A 17,979-nucleotide genomic window follows, 5' to 3' on the forward strand; every position below is an offset into this window, starting at 1 on the left:
TTGTAAGACAATTCTGCATCGATAACTATGAAAACTAGTCATCTGATAATAGATCGATGATCTAAAAAAAATCGAATACTTGTCCGACAAAGGGGCTGTGGCTTCGAGAAAGGTTTCGTGGTCTCGAGAAAAGTGATTGTGATCATGCAGGAAATAATTTGAGCCAAAAAAGGAGGAGGCCCCACATCGTGCCACAGTTTAGACCGGCTAAAAGTAGGTCTAAAACTAGAACTCAACCGCCTTAAACTGCGACTGATTCATCAACACAACAAAGAATCTGTCACAGCGCTGGACTCGTTACCTGCCCTAGATGTGCAAGAGGTCCAGCAGAACACATCCATATGGCAAGGTGTCCCTTTAGGTAGATTCTGGAATTGAGTTCTAGAGTATATAGAAGGGATATATCAAATAGAGTTACCTAGAAATCCACTGTAGTGCCTTCTGAGATACCTTGACGAGATATCGGCTACTGAGGGGGTCAAACCGGCTCTCCAGAGATCCTTATATCAAGCCAGATGATATATATTGTGTGACCGTGTAATGTACTGATGTCAATGGAAGGTTTCACATTCTATGATAAAGAGAAGGGGGAGGGGAGAACTTGGGTTGGTATGTTAAATGTTGTAAAAATATAAAAAATGTTCAATAAAAATGTATCTGATAAAAAAAAAATTGTATGAAGTCTACTCCTGCCATGTAGGACTGTTTTGTCCAACGTTGATAAGGTGTTATGGACCTTCCATCTACCATTGTTGGCTCTTCTTCAGGTCCACCTGCTGACGAGTCCTATCTACTGGAAGCCCCCATGCTACTCAACATATCTGGTTTCTGGTGACAGATGATCTACCACCAGGCTAACGTGCTGCAAATGTATTAGGTCGGGTCAGCTCAGGACCCCCCCCCCCCCCTCCTCTGTTATCCAGGTACCCACTAGCGAATCCTTCCAGCCATTGCCACTTGTCCTTGATCTACACTCTCATCCAGGAATACAAAGCCCTTTAGTGTTTCACCCTTATAGGTCAAGACATTGGGCGGCTCTGACCACGGAGAGGCTACTTAAACGGAGATGAACAAAAGTTTATAACAAGTATAGAAACGTTATCAGGAGTCTTCACTTTATGGATCAGATGTTTATTGGTGACTGCAGATTTCAGACTCGTCCTAATCACTTTCGCACAATCTCTTCTGACATGCGACATTCACAGGGAGGCCGCGTTCACATTTCATCAAAAGCATGTTAACATGACGTTTACAGTAGGTTTAAGTTAACGCAAGATAAGCACAAGGAAAAGGCAATGTGCGAAAGTGAAAGGAGGTAACGACTTGACTGACATTGACACACGAATAGTCATGTATGAGTTCTTAGAGCTATAGGTAAAAAACTATTCCCCCATTCTGAGCAGGATTATGGCTTCTCCCCCTTGTGAGTTCTTAGATGTGTAACAAGATTAGATTTCTGTGTAAAACATTTTCCACATTCGGAGCATGAGAAAGGCTTCTCCCCTTTGTGAACTCTTTCGTGTCTTACAAGATCCGGTTTCATACGGAAACATTTGCCACATTCCGAGCATGAAAATGGCTTCTCTCCTGTGTGAATTCTCTGATGTTTAATAAGATCCGATTTCTGAGTATACCATTTCCCGCATTCTGAACATGTGTACGGCGTCTCTCCTGTGTGAATTCTCTGATGTCTTTCATATTCTGATTTCCTGCTAAAACAAATGGTGCACTCCAAACACGAAAATGGCTTCTCCCCTGTGTGAATTCTTTGGTGTGTAGCAAGATACGATTTTTGGGTAAAAGATTTCCCGCATTCTGAACATGAAAATGGCTTCTCCCCTGTGTGAACTCTTTGATGCGTTTCCAATTCAGATTTATAGTTGAAGCATTTGCCACATTCTGAACACGCAAGTGGCTTCTTCACTGTGTGATTTTTCTGGTGTATATAAAGATTTGATTTATGGGTAAAAGATTTACCACATTCAGAGCATGAAAATGGTTTCTCCCCTGTGTGAGTCCTCTCATGTTTTACAAGATCCGATTTCATATAAAAACATTTACTACATTCCGAACATGAATATGGCTTCTCCCCTGTGTGACTTTTCTGATGTTTAATAAGATCTGATTTCTGAGTATAACATTTCCCACATTCTAAACATGTAAACGGCTTCTCTCCTGTGTGAATTCTCTGATGTCTCTCCAATTCCGATTTCTGGTTGAAACCTTTGCTACAATCTGAACATGAAAATGGCTTTACCCCTGTGTGAATTCGGTGGTGTCTAGCAAGAAATGATCTCTGAGTGAAGCTTTTCCCACATTCTGAACATGAAAATGGTTTCTCCCCTGTATGAATTCTCTGATGTCTCTTCAATTCTGATTGATGGTTGAAGTATTTGCCACAGTCTGAACATGTAAGTAGCTGCTTCTCCTTGTGATTTCTCTGCTGTACATAAAGGTTTGATATTTGGGTAAAATATTTCCCATATTCCAAAGAGGAAAATGGCTTCTCTCCTGTGTGAATTCTCTGTTGACTAGGAAAATCTGATTCGTTAGTAAATGCGATACATCCAGAAAATTGAGATTTCTTCTCCACTGGGTAATATTCTGAGTACGTATCATTTTTCTTCTCCAACTGTGATGAGTCAGAAGATGAGACGTGTATAATAGGATCAGATGAGGAATCTTCCCTGTGAGGGGCTGGGGGTATATCCGGGGTCATGGTCTGCGCTTCATATGTATCTTGTGTGGTACCAGGATCATTCCAGGCAGAAGACATCAGATGTTCCTCGGAGCTCCTCGTATAGTTATCTGACAAAACCAAAAAAAGAACATGTAAAACATTTTGCTCTTACAATGTTTCTATTTAAAATATAAAAATACAATTTGGAAGACTTGAAGATTAATTACTCAACAAAAGGGCAGGGGGAAATATGCTGAATTTCTTGCCTAGAGATGTGATGGGCCTTTAGGAAACATTTCAGCTTCATATCTCATGTCCCTGTGGGACATTTACAGGAGCCTGAGCAAAAGGTTCCAAGATCTGTGCCCGTTTCCTCGGTTCTCATCCTTACTGACCAGTTCCCGGGTTACTGTACCTGTTCATCCGGTCCCTGGAATGTGACCCTGGACCTGTGCAGTCTCCCTCTGTCTATGCTCGGATCCTGTCCCTCCAGCAGGAGGCGCTGGTGTCTTTGGTGCAGTCGGATCAGCGGTCACTGCCCGGAAACTGCTCCATGAGGAGGCACCTGGTGGTCTCTCGGCAGTGACCTCCAGATTCCTGTACGGGGGGTTAAAGGGCGATTACCAGGAGATCAGTCACACAGTGACCTCAGGATCACTCCCAAGTCCCATGAGGTTATATAGGGGGAGCAGTATTAACTCAAGTAGGAAACTTGGGAAATTGTAATTTTCTCCCAGTTTTGCTTCCTACTCTCCAACCACCTGAACATTGGGTGCAGGAAGGGTGAGTGCTAGGTTATCATATTTATCTATACTAATCAGATTATCAGAGCACAGGCAAGTACGCGTGACATCATACAGTGGGAGGAGACGCGTGACATCATACAGTGTGCGTGGACAGAGACGCGTGACATCATACAGTGTGCACGGGCAGAGCCGCGTGACATCATACAGTGTGCACGGGCAGAGCCGCGTGACATCATACAGTGTGCACGGGCAGAGACGCGTGACATCATAGAGTGTGCAGAGCCGCGTGACATCATACAGTGTGCACGGGCAGAGCCGCGTGACATCATACAGTGTGCACGGGCAGAGCCGCGTGACATCATACAGTGTGCACGGGCAGAGACGCGTGACATCATAGAGCAGTGATGGCGAACCTTTTAGAGACCGAGTGCCCAACCTACAACAAAAATCCACTTATTTACTGTGAAGTACCAGCATGGAATTTAAAGCAGTAACTTATTGCTATCGTATTGGCCCCCTGAGGCCACCAATACAATTGAAAGAAGGAGGGCAAATACAGACTATAATTGGAGCTTCTCTCCAGGGTCTCTTTGTAAAGGAAGTATGGTGGGTCCAACAGGAGGACCTCCAAAGATAATGCAGTTCTGTCAAAACCTTCTCACTTTTCCCACAGTTCCAGTCAATGATTTGTCGCTTTAAAATAGCACTGAGAACAGCATCTCTTAAGTTGCCTGGGATTGCAGGAAGATTTAGTGTTTGGTGAACTCTTTCCTGAGTGCCTGCAGAAAGGGCTCAGAGTGCCACCTCTGGCACCCGTGCCATAGGTTCGCCACCACTGTCATAGAGTGTGCAGAGTCGCGTGACATCATACAGTGTGCAGAGCCGCGTGACATCATACAGTGTGCACGGGCAGAGCCGCGTGACATCATACAGTGTGCATGGGCAGAGCCGCGTGACATCATACAGTGTGCAGAGCTGCGTGACATCATACAGTGTGCACGGGCAGAGCCGCGTGACATCATACAGTGTGCACGGGCAGAGCCGCGTGACATCATACAGTGTACATAGCCGCTTGACATCATACAGTGTGCAGAGCCGCATGACATCATACAGTGTGCACGGGCAGAGCCGCGTGACATCATACAGTGTGCAGAGCTGCGTGACATCATACAGTGTGCACGGGCAGAGCCGCGTGACATCATACAGTGTGCACGGGCAGACGCTGGTTTCTTGGAGCATCTCAGAACAACAACAAGACTATCTCTAGGTTCCTGTGAAGGTGCCGATTGTGTGCACACGGGTTTAACTGCCTTTTGCACAAATCTGTCTCTTTCCTGCAGCATTAGCTCTGGATCAAAGCTAGTTAACCGGTTGTGATTGACAGCTCCTCACCCTAGTCACCTGCTCCCTGCTTTGTTTTGATCTCTAAATTTTGTCCAAATTACTACGGAGGCCAGGACTATGAGATCATATAAGAGTCCTGCTCTTAGGTTTGCCGACTATAGAGTTCTTCTTGGTCACTACTTATTGCTCTGTTCCTTTGCCTGGTTTCCTGATCCTTGGCTATTGTTCAGATCACTCCACCAATGTAATTTTGTACATCCTTCGCTCTCTGTTGTGAACTGGCTGGGATGATCATTCTTCTTTGTTTGTACTCTTTTGTCTTAAGTATTTTGCACATTGGCGAAGGGAGGTATTGTCTAACAGTTACCGGCCACAGCCGAGGGTGCTTTTGAGTAAGCAAGATGGGCCTGATTAGATGGTTCAGTATGTGGTCTCTAGTTACAAATTTAGACATAAAAGTCTTGGTAATTTTATTGTTCATAATCTGTAAGTGTGGCAGAAAAAGCCTATAATCTACCTAGTCTCATAAAAGATCCCATTGCTTCTAGTAGAAACATTGTTAAGAACCAAGAATACTTGCCACAGTGGTGAGAAGTTTTTAATACTGGGCTTAAATCTGGGGTAGGCATAATAAATATCTTTACCCTCCTGTGTCATCAAGGGATTTCTCAAAGAAGGCACTTCTGAACCCTCAGAAATCTGAACCCTCGGGGTACATGGAGGGAGTACCTTTTCAAACTCCACCTTTAGGAAGTTTATAATTTTGGAAATATTTGGAGAATCTTAATTAGGTGGATTATCAATACCAGATGATCCAATTTTTTTTCCAAATTTTTAAATAACTAGAATAAGTTAATGGATTCCTACTTGATTTAAGAAAAATTATGGATTCTGTTTGTTAATAGGTTATAGAAAATCTTCCATACGCAGGATGAGGATAGTATGAACGGGAAGCATTTTCTGAATGTTTGGGAACTTGCTGATGACCTTGAGATTAGAGGTAAAGGTGGAAAGCATATACAAGGTCCATGTACTAATCCATATCTAGACCACATGGAGCCTCTGGGTTTAGCTAGAAGGAATGGTTGGCGGTCTTCCTTAATATAAATAAATCCATGCCTGTGATCTATTGATATTCTGCTCCTGTATTGTCGAAAGCATTTTAAGTTCATTTCTTCTCAAGAAAAGTATTTTGGGAGAAAGAGAGGAGTGATATTTTTATTCTTTCCCACCACCACGTTGACAGATAAAGTCTTTATGTGGATTTCTGCAGATGCTTTGTACAAGCCTTCAGTGTCTCCCAAGCTTCTTTTAATGATGACTGAGGTGGTCTTTGAAAAACTGGAGCCAAGCGGGGAAGACGTCGGACTCTAGCTTGGGCTTGTTCAGCTCGCTGCTCCTCTGTGCACTCAGAGAATCAGATGTCAGTCCGAGTGGCCAGGGAGATCAGGCCCCTCAGGGAAGACGGCAGGTCCCGTGCTGACAGGGCGTCTTTGATCTGACTAGACAATCCTTTCTTGAAGGTAGCGAGAAAGCCCGCCTCATTCCAGTCCAGCGCGGAAGCTAAAGTACGGAACTGGACTACGTAGTCACCAACTGAGGAGACCCCTTGGTGTAGATTCAGCAGGGCAGGCTCAGCAGATGAAGCCCGGACTGGTTCCTCAAATACTTCAATTCAGCGAGGAATGCAGTGAGACTAGACGTGACTAGGTCGTTCCTGTCCCAGAGGGAATGGCCAACGCCAGGGCTTTCCCAGAGAGAAGAGGAAAACGAAAACCACCTTAGCTTGTTCTGTAGCAAACTGTAAACATCAGTTCAAAATGCAAGGAGCACTATGTAATGAAGCCCCTCTCCATCGCAGCCTGGGTTCAGCAGTAGACAATGTAGCCATAGTACTGGAAGGTACCACAGGGTGCAAGGTGGTGGCGAGTTGTCTAAGTTGCAGGCTATGCACAGCAATCTGCTGGGACTGCTGGGTCACGATGGTAGTGAGATCAGCCAGCTCCGGTAGCGGAACCTTGGCAGGATACATGGCCGGATCTTATTGTCAGGAACCAGGGGAAGTGGACAAACTGGACCACCACGGACAATGACACAAGACAACACCTGGGGACAGAGTCTAAGTCGCACCTGGTTTTCACCAGACCCCGCCAAACAACAGGGTTGGACTTGCTGCAGCGTGGTACCACCAGGTGCCAAGGCGAGGTACAGAAACAGAAGGCAGGCACAGAGTCGTGGTCAGGCAGAAGGTCAGGACAGGCAGCATGGGATCACTCGGGGACATAGCAGAAGGTCAGGGCTGGTAGCAAAGGAGCAAAGTCAGGAACGGAGCAGAGGTCACAACGGGAAATCACCATAAACGCAAGGGACATCAGGAGCAAGGCAAGAAGATTCAGCGGGGCAAGAGGGAAATGGGTGGCTATCTACTAAATTGGCAGGTGGCCAACACCAATTGGAGGCGTGCTGGCCCTTTAAATTTTGAGAAGCCAGCGTGCATGCGCCCTAGGATCGCGGGAGACTGGATGGCGGACAGGCGAGTGAGCCTGCCGCACAGCCGAGGGGGCACAGGGAGGCACACGGGTTCACCTGTGACCTTAGAGGAGAGTCGCAGGAGCACCGGTGCACACACACGGATAGATGCGAGTTGGTATCAATTAACATTTTCTATTGATAGGACAGAGGAAAAACGGAAGGGGAGTAAAGTTAACGGTTTGTCTGCGATAATTACTTTATCTTATAGGCAGAGGGAATTTCCATTAAACATTTAGCTGGCGGAGAGGGTGAATTTTTACTTTCATATCCAGATGCAGGGGCTTCTTGTTGCAGCACTTGAGTATCGATGACTGAAGTTCTCCTGAATGATTCTGACTCCAGGCAACACACTGGATGCAGGAAGTCAGTTGCCGTTCCTCGATGTTGATCAGTTTTTCCTTATTTTGGAAAGACGTTACTGGAAGCTGGAGAAGACTTGACTTCTGAAAATTGTATATCCAGCCCAGACATTGCAATATCTCCATCCCCTGTACTCAAGTCTCTCCCCGAGTCTCCAAGAGGCAAAATGTCCTCCAGGTACAGTACAAGGAGGACGTCTTTCTCCCCGATTATCTCCACAATCACCACCATTATTTTGGTGAATAGTTCTGGAGCAGAAGATATTCTGAAGGGAAAGGCCCTGGACTGAAGATGCACCACGTGAGGCGCTAACGTGAGGTTTGGTAATAGGCTGCTCACATCTAATCTACTCATCTCTACATTTGGACTTATTAATGGAGCTGCTGCTCGTGATGACTCCATCTTCAATTTGGTGGTTTCACCCGATTGTTTAAACGCAATTTTGCTGTGTCCGGCCTGGTGCCCCCTTAATACTTGAGAATCTGTCTGCGTATTAACCAGTGCCGCTCCTCAGGACTTTTTTCGGGATCTATCCAATCCACTTTGATGTCTTCATTCAGATTCCCATTAATGGAGGAATCTCCTTTTAGATCTCAATCCCCGGATAACTCGTCCAGAATAGTTTTGGGTTTTATAAAATCATCAGTTTAAAGTGAATTAAAGTTTTATACAGTATTTATTGAACCGTTTTAGGCTTCGTCCTTCTAGGGAGATGTTGCTGCGGATGACATAGAAGGAGAGGACATCAGCTAGCGATGCCTTCTGCTACTCATATGTATGAATCAAGAACCAATAGGGTAACTCACAGGACCCAGGATGACAATATGGGGAACGTCAGATGCATCCCCTATGGTAACACAATGGGGCAGCTCCACCACCATACCTCAGCTCAGAGGACCTTCTTGTGAAGTTATACTCACCACCTCCACTCCTGAATTTCCTGTCGGGGCAACAAGCGTCTCTTATTTAACCGCACTTCTCGTGCAGTGCACCCAGGATAGTAGCTTCAGACGGAAGCGGAAACCACATGTCTGCCAGGACCTGCTCTGCCCTAGTGACCCTAAAGTGCCCTCTACCAAGCAGCCAAAGAAAGACCATAAGAAATCTCTGCATCCTAAGGAGAAGCCTAGGAAGGAGCTTGTTCAAGGGAGGATCACTTAGGCAAGAGACTGTAGTACAAGCCCTGATGCCCCTTCCCCAGGAGGGAGAGAGAGAGAGTGGACGTATCCCAATCGTGATCCCTGTAGGGCAAGGAAACCAATGGCCGGAGGGTGCATCCTAATGACAACAACTCCATCTGCTCCCGAAAGAGGGAGACCACAACATGGCTACATTATCCAATAAAGAGGTTGCGGTCCTTAGAAAGAAGCAATAACCATAACCATAGTGACACGTACAACACAGGTAGCATGTCCGTCACTCCTCACCTGGGGGGACATGTGCCGGGGCGTCCTCCTCACACTCCTCACCTGGGGAGACATGTGCCGGGGCGTCCTCCTCACACTCCTCACCTGGGGGGACATGTGCCGGGGCGTCCTCCTCACCTGGGGGGACATGTGCCGGGGTGTCCTCCTCACACTCCTCACCTGGGGAGACATGTGCCGGGGCGTCCTCCTCACACTCCTCACCTGGGGGGACATGTGCCGGGGCGTCCTCCTCACACTCCTCACCTGGGGGGACATGTGCCGGGGCGTCCTCCTCACACTCCTCACCTGGGGGGACACGTGCCGGGGCGTCCTCCTCACACTCCTCACCTGGGGGGACACGTGCCGGGGCGTCCTCCTCACACTCCTCACCTGGGGGGACACGTGCCGGGGCGTCCTCCTCACACTCCTCACCTGGGGGGACATGTGCCAGGGCGTCCTCCTCACACTCCTCACCTGGGGGGACATGTGCCGGGGCGTCCTCCTCACACTCCTCCTCATCCCTCACACACGTCTCTTCTTTTATGGCTGCACCGATAATGTCCACATCTTTCTCCTCATCCAGAAGCTGAGAAACAAATATTCTAATAGTCAGAAGATGCTGGAGAAGAGGCCGGGAATCCAGCGCTACTTATCTCTGAGGAACATGGAGAAGATCCAGAGCACATGTCATGTCTATGCTCCATCCTCCAGGAGAAGACATCTAATACTGAGGAGCAGGAGGTGACAGCCGTCTACAGCTCATAGGGAGAGACATCTCCACCTACCTGATCCTCCTGTGCAGGACGGGGACATCTCTCCGGGGATCTGCTCTCCCTGGATGTAGGGACTGTAGGGATCACATACACAGGCTATATGTATTATATATACAGATAATACAGAGGGGACACGTGTCTATAGTCCTGTCTATTACCTGGTGATGCAAGGCTCCGCGGCTCCTGGTAGCGCTCCTTGTGTCCTTCTACATACTCCCACTCCTCCATGGAGAAATAGACGGCCACATCCTGACACCTTATAGGAACCTGACACACACAATGGCTACAGTCATCCCCCGGAGCCTCCATTACTGGATCATGTCCCAGCATTCCCAGCAGTGTCACCTCTCCAGTCAGCAGCTCCGTCATCTTCATGGTCAGTTCTAGGATCTGGTCATGTATCAGGGGGTGAGGCCGGGGGATGGGGCGCAGGGGTCCCCCCCATTCTTCATACACAGGGGCCGGACAGCGCTCACTAGACGTCTTCTTCACTAATGTGTAATCCTGGTTATGGGGAGACAGCGGGATAATATCCCCACATCCATGTCCCATCCCCCACCACCACATGATATGGGGGGCTCTCACCTCTCCTGTCAGCCGGTACAGGATCTCTAGGGTGAGGCGCAGGACGCTCTCCGCCATCTTGTCCCCCCCTCTCTCCATCCTGGATGAGTCGCTCCGGAATATTCTCCGATATAGAAGATTCTGGATTGTAAGAACCTGAGGAGGAAGAAGAGAAATCCAGAGACCGGAGGAGATTACAGGGAAGATGTAGTGTCCCCCCCCGCCATGTGCAGTCCCATGTAATGTCCCCCCCGCCATGTGCAGTCCCATGTAATGTACACCACCCCGCCATGTGCAGTCCCATGTAATGTCCCCCCCGCCATGTGCAGTCCCATGTAATGTCCCCCCCGCCATGTGCAGTCCCATGTAATGTCCCCCCCCCGCCATGTGCAGTCCCATGTAATGTACGCCCCCCGCCATGTGCAGTCCCATGTAATGTCCCCCCCGCCATGTGCAGTCCCATGTAATGTCCCCCCCCGCCATGTGCAGTCCCATGTAATGTCCCCCCCGCCATGTGCAGTCCCATGTAATGTCCCCCCACCATGTGCAGTCCCATGTAATGTCCCCCCCGCCATGTGCAGTCCCATGTAATGTCCCCCCCGCCATGTGCAATCCCATGTAATGTCCCCCCGCCATGTGCAGTCCCATGTAGTGTCCCCCCCCGCCATGTGCAGTCCCATGTAGTGTCCCCCCGCCATGTGCAGTCCCATGTAATGTCCCCCCCACCATGTGCAGTCCCATGTAGTGTCCCCCCGCCATGTGCAGTCCCATGTAATGTCCCCCCCCGCCATGTGCAGTCCCATATAATGTCCCATGTAATGTCCCCCCCGCCATGTGCAGTCCCATGTAATGTCCCCCCGCCATGTGCAGTCCCATGTACCCCCCCGCCATGTGCAGTCCCATATAATGTACCCCCCGCCATGTGCAGTCCCATGTAATGTCCCCCCGCCATGTGCAGTCCCATGTAATGTCCCCCCCGCCATGTGCAGTCCCATGTAATGTCCCCCCCGCCATGTGCAGTCCCATGTAATGTCCCCCCCGCCATGTGCAGTCCCATGTAATGTCCCCCCCGCCATGTGCAGTCCCATGTAATGTCCCCCCCGCCATGTGCAGTCCCATGTAATGTCCCCCCCGCCATGTGCAATCCCATGTAATGTCCCCCCCGCCATGTGCAGTCCCATGTAGTGTCCCCCCCCCGCCATGTGCAGTCCCATGTAGTGTCCCCCCGCCATGTGCAGTCCCATGTAATGTCCCCCCCACCATGTGCAGTCCCATGTAGTGTCCCCCCGCCATGGGCAGTCCCATGTAATGTCCCCCCCCGCCATGTGCAGTCCCATATAATGTCCCATGTAATGTCCCCCCCGCCATGTGCAGTCCCATGTAATGTCCCCCCGCCATGTGCAGTCCCATGTACCCCCCCGCCATGTGCAGTCCCATATAATGTACCCCCCGCCATGTGCAGTCCCATGTAATGTCCCCCCGCCATGTGCAGTCCCATGTAATGTCCCCCCCCGCCATGTGCAGTCCCATGTAATGTCCCCCCCCGCCATGTGCAGTCCCATGTAATGTCCCCCCCGCCATCTGCAGTCCCATGTAATGTCCCCCCCGCCATGTGCAGTCCCATGTAATGTACCCCCCGCCATGTGCAGTCCCATGTAATGTACACTCCCGCCATGTGCAGTCCCATGTAATGTCCCCCCCACCATGTGCAGTCCCATGTAATGTACACCCCCCGCCATGTGCAGTCCCATGTAATGTACCCCCTGCCATGTGCAGTCCCATGTAATGTACACCCCTCTACTCCTCCATCCTGCAATCCCATGTAATGTACGCCTCTCCTCCTTCAGCCTGCAGTCCCATGTAATGTACAGCCCTCTCCTCTTACAGCCTGCAGTCCCATGTAATGTACACCCATCTCCTCCTCCACCCTGCAGTCCCATGTAATGTACCCCCCTCTCCCCCTCCAGCCTGCAGTCCCATGTAATGTACACCCCTTTCCCCCTCCAGCAGTCCCATGTAATGTACACTCGTCTCCTCCTCCAGCCTGCAGTCCCATGTAATGTACACCCCTCTCCCTCTCCTCCTGCAGTCACATGTAATGTACACCCCTCTCCTCCTCCAGCCTGCAGTCCCATGTAATGTACACCCCTCTCCTCCTCCAGCCTGCAGTCCCATGTAATGTACACCCCTCTCCTCCTCCAGCCTGCAGTCCCATATAATGTATATCCCTCTCCTCCTCCAGCCTGCAGTCCCATGTAATGTACACCCCTCTCCTCCTCCAGCCTGCAGTCCCATGTAATGTACACCCCTCTCCCTCTCCTCCTGCAGTCACATGTAATGTACACCCCTCTCCTCCTCCAGCCTGCAGTCCCATGTAATGTACACCCCTCTCCTCCTCCAGCCTGCAGTCCCATGTAATGTACACCCCTCTCCTCCTCCAGCCTGCAGTCCCATATAATGTATATCCCTCTCCTCCTCCAGCCTGCAGTCCCATGTAATGTACACCCCTCTCCTCCTCCAGCCTGCAGTCCCATGTAATGTACACCCTTCTCCTCCTCCAGCCTGCAGTCCCATGTAATGTACACCCCTCTCCTCCTCCAGCCTGCAGTCCCATATAATGTATATCCCTCTCCTCCTCCAGCCTGCAGTCCCATGTAATGTACACCTCTCTCCTCCTCCAGCCTGCAGTCCCATATAATGTACACCCCTCTCTCCTCCAGCCTGCAGTCCCATGTAATGTACACCCCTCTCCTCCTCCAGCCTGCAGTCCCATGTAATGTGCACCCCTCTCTTCCTCCAGCCAGCAGTCCCATGTAATGTACACCCCTCTCCTCCTCCAGCCTGCAGTCCCATGTAATGTACACCCCTCTCCTCCTCCAGCCTGCAGTCCCATGTACTGTACACCCCTCTCCTCCTCCAGCCTGCAGCCCCATGTAATGTACACCCCTCTCCTCCTCCAGCCTGCAGTCCCATGTAATGTACACCCCTCTCCTCCTCCAGCCTACAGCCCCATGTAATGTACGCCTCTCCCCTCCAGCCTGCAGTCCCATGTAATGTACACCCCTCTCCTCCAGCCTGCAGTCCCATGTAATGTACACCCCTCTCCTCATCCAGCCTGCAGTCCCATGTGATGTACACCCCTCTCCTCCTCCAGCCTGCAGTCCTATGTAATGTATATCCCTCCCCCGCTGCAGTCCCATGTAATGTACACCCCTCTCCTCCTCCAGCCTGCAGTCCCATGTAATACACACCCCTCTCCTTCTCCTCCAGCCTGCAGTCCCATGTAATGTACACCCCTCTCCTCCTCCAGCCTGCAGCCCTATGTAATGTATATCCCTCCCCCCTGCAGTCCCATGTAATGTACACCCCTCTCCTTTTCCAGCCTGCAGTCCCATGTAATGAACACCCCTCTCCCCCTCCAGCCTGCAGTCCCATGTAATGTACACCCCTCTCCTCCTCCAGCCTGCAGTCCCATGTAATGTACACCCCTCTCCTCCTCCTGCCTGCAGTCCCATGTAATGTACACCCCTCTCCTCCTCCAGCCTGCAGTCCCATGTAATGTACACCCCTCTCCTCCTCCAGCCTACAGTCCCATGTATTGTACACCCCTCTCCTCCTCCAGCCTGCAGTCCCATGTAATGTGCACCCCTCTCCTCCTCCAGCCTGCAGTCCCATGTAATGTACACCCCTCTCCTGCTCCAGCCTGCAGTCCCATGTAATGTACACCCCTCTCCTCCTCCAGCCTGCAGTCCCATGTAATGTACACCCCTCTCCTCTTCCAGCCTGCAGTCCCATGTAATGTACTCCCCTCTCCCCCTTCTGCAGTCCCATGTAATGTACAGCCCTCTCCTCCTCCAGCCTGCAGCCCCATGTAATGTACTCCCCTCTCCCCCTTCTGCAGTCCCATGTAATGTACACCCCTCTCCTCCTCCAGCCTGCAGTCCCATGTAATGTACACCCCTCTCCTCCTCCAGCCTGCAGTCCCATGTAATGTACACCCCTCTCCTCCTCCAGCCTGCAGTCCCATGTAATGTACACCCCTCTCCTCCTCCAGCCTGCAGTCCCATGTAATGTACACCCCTCTCCTCCTCCAGCCTGCAGTCCCATGTAATGTACACCCCTCTCCTCCTCCAGCCTGCAGTCCCATGTAATGTACACCCCTATCCTCCTCCAGCCTGCAGTACCATGTAATGTACACCCCTCTCCTCCTCCAGCCTGCAGTCCCATGTAATGTACACCCCTCTCCTCTTCCAGCCTGCAGTCCCATGTAATGTGCACCCCTCTCCCCCTCCAGCCTGCAGTCCCATGTAATGTGCACCCCTCTCCCCCTCCAGCCTGCAGTCCCATGTAATGTACACCCCTCTCCTCCTCCAGCCTGCAGTCCCATGTAATGTACACCCCTCTCCTCTTCCAGCCTGCAGTCCCATGTAATGTGCACCCCTCTCCCCCTCCAGCCTGCAGTCCCATGTAATGTGCACCCCTCTCCCCCTCCAGCCTGCAGTCCCATGTAATGTACACCCCTCTCCTCCTCCAGCCTGCAGTCTCATGTAATGTACACCCCTCTCCTCCTCCAGCCTGCAGTCCCATGTAATGTACACACCGGTCTCTTGTGTCTTCCTGTACTAAGGATCTGGTGACATCATCGGGTCACGTGACAGGAAGCAGGGGCGGGGTCTGGAGGAGGAGGTTATTACACAGGACGAGGAGCTGCTGCTTGTTCTCTGTGAGGATCAGGGACTGAGGAGAAACAGCAACAACACCCGGGCCCAGGCCGCTCCACCCGATACACACCTCATATTCCTGGGGTGATCACAGGGTCCACAAGATGTGAGAAGTCCCAGAGACCCCCGCACCCCCCAACACCTCATATCCCGCACCACCCAACACCTCACATCACACACCCCCCAACACCTCACATCCCGCACCACCCAACACCTCACATCCCGCACCACCCAACACCTCACATCACACACCCCCCAACACCTCACATCCCGCACCCCCCAACACTTCACATCCCACACCCCCCAACACCTCACATCCCGCACCCCCCAACACTTCACATCCCACACCCCCCAACACCTCACATCCCGCACCCCCCAACACCTCACATCCCGCACCCCCCAACACCTCACATCCCGCACCCCCCAACACCTCACATCCCGCACCCCCCAACACCTCACATCCCGCACCCCCCAACACCTCACATCACACACCCCCCAACACCTCACATCCCGCACCCCCCAACACCTCACATCCCGCACCACCCAACACCTCATATTCCTGGGGTGATCGGGAAATGGCGCCAAATCACATTGTGCAACATATAGAGATTGTTATCAAATGGTCACACAGTCCCCAAGATGTGAGAAGTCCCAGAGACCCCCCAACACCTCACACCGGTCCATCCCGCACCCTCCGACACCTCACATCCCGCACCCTCCGACACCTCACATCCCGCACCCCCCAACACCTCACATCCCGCACCCCGCAACACCTCACATCCCGCACCCCCCAACACCTCACATCCCGCACCCCCCAACACCTCACATCCCGCACCCCCCAACACCTCACATCCCGCACCCCCCAACACCTCACATCCCGCACCACCCAACACCTCACATCGCGCACCCCCCATCACCTCACATCCCGCACCCCCCAACACCTCACATCCCGCACCCCCCATCACCTCACATCCCGCACCCCACAACACCTCACATCCTGCACCACCCAACACCTCACATCCCGCACCCCCCATCACCTCACATCCCGCACCCCCCATCACCTCACATCCCGCACCCCCCAACACCTCACATCCCGCACCACCCAACCCCTCACATCCCGCACCACCCAACCCCTCACATCCCGCACCACCCAACCCCTCACATCCCGCAACCCCCAACCCCTCACATCCCGCACCCCCCAACACCTCACATCCCGCACCCCCCAACACCTCACATCCCGCACCCCCCATCACCTCACATCCCGCACCCCCCATCACCTCACATCCTGCACCACCCAACACCTCACATCCTGCACCACCCAACACCTCACATCCCGCACCACCCAACCCCTCAAATCCCACACCCCCCAACACCTCATACCGGTCCATTCCGCACCCCCCAACACCTCACATCCCGCACCACCCAACACCTCATATCGGTCCATCCCGCACCCCCCAATACCTCACACCAGTCCATCCCACACCACCCGACACCTCACATCCCGCACCACCCAACACCTCATACCGGTCCATCCCGCACCCCCTAACACCTCACACCAGTCCATCCCGCACCCCCCAACACCTCACACCAGTCCGTCCCGCACCACCCGACCACCTCACATCCCGCACCCCCCAACACCTCCCATCCCGCACCCCCCAACACCTCCCATCCCGCACCCCCCAACACTTCACACCGGTACATCCCGCACCACCCGACACCTCACACATGTCTGTCCCGCACCACCTGACACCCCACACCGGTCCGCCCCGCACCACCCGACACCTCACATCCCGCACCACCCGACACCTCACACATGTCTGTCCCGCACCACCTGACACCTCACACTGGTCCATCCTGCAACACCCGATACCTCACATCCCGCACCACCCGACACCTCACACATGTCTGTCCCGCACCACCTGACACCTCACACTGGTCCATCCTGCAACACCCAATACCTCACACCGGTCAATCCCGTGACACCCGACACCTCACACCGGTCCATCCCGCACCACCCGACACCTCACATCCCGCACCACCGGACACCTCACATCCCGCACCACCCAACACCTCACATCCCGCACCACCCAACACCTCACATCCCGCACCACCCAACACCTCACACCGGTACATCCCGTACCACCCAACACCTCACACATGTCTGTCCCGCACCACCTGACACCTCACACCGGTCCATCCCGCACCACCCGACACCTCACATCCCGCACCACCCGACACCTCACACCGGTCCATCCCGCACCACCCGACACCTCACACAGGTCCATCCCGCACCACCCAACACCTCACATCCCCCACCACCCGACACCTCACACGTCTGTCCCGCACCACCTGACACCTCACACTGGTCCATCCTACAACACCCGATACCTCACATTGGTCAATCCCGTGACACCCGACACGTTACACCGGTCCATCCCGCACCCCCCCAACACCTCACATCGGTCCATCCCGCACCCCCCCAACACCTCACACCGGTCCATCCCGCACCCCCCCAACACCTCACACCGGTCCATCCCGCACCACCCAACACCTCACACCAGTCCATCCCGCACCCCCCAGCACCTCACACCAGTCCATCCTGCACCACCCGACACCTCACACCGGTCCATCCCGCACCCCCCCCAACACCTCACACCGGTCCATCCCGCACCCCCAAACACCTCACATCCCACACACCCCCAACACCTCACACCGGTCCATCCCGCACCCCCCAACACCTCACACCAGTCCATCCCGCACCCCCCAACACCTCACACCAGTCCATCCCACACCACCCGACACCTCACACCAGTCCATCCCACACCACCCGACACCTCACACCAGTCCGTCCCT

At 52.6% G+C, this 17,979-nt stretch overlaps 1 protein-coding gene across 1 annotated transcript; it reads right to left on the reverse strand.

Annotated features, from left to right (window-relative positions):
• Positions 1 to 1,090: 1,090 nt before the first annotated feature.
• LOC140114742 (uncharacterized) lies at positions 1,091 to 15,062 on the reverse strand. The gene is made up of 6 exons (XM_072132733.1): positions 15,006 to 15,062; positions 10,187 to 10,561; positions 10,000 to 10,108; positions 9,854 to 9,915; positions 9,543 to 9,654; positions 1,091 to 2,808 (listed from the first exon to the last, which is right to left on the reverse strand). The coding sequence occupies exons 2-6, from the start codon at positions 10,502 to 10,504 to the stop codon at positions 1,406 to 1,408; spliced, it is 2,004 nt and encodes a 667-aa protein (XP_071988834.1). The 5' UTR covers positions 10,505 to 10,561; positions 15,006 to 15,062; the 3' UTR covers positions 1,091 to 1,405.
• Between the last annotated feature and the right edge of the window lie 2,917 nt (positions 15,063 to 17,979).

The sequence above is a fragment of the Engystomops pustulosus genome, chromosome 1, assembly GCF_040894005.1.
Source record: "Engystomops pustulosus chromosome 1, aEngPut4.maternal, whole genome shotgun sequence".
NCBI classification, from domain to species: domain Eukaryota; kingdom Metazoa; phylum Chordata; class Amphibia; order Anura; family Leptodactylidae; genus Engystomops; species Engystomops pustulosus.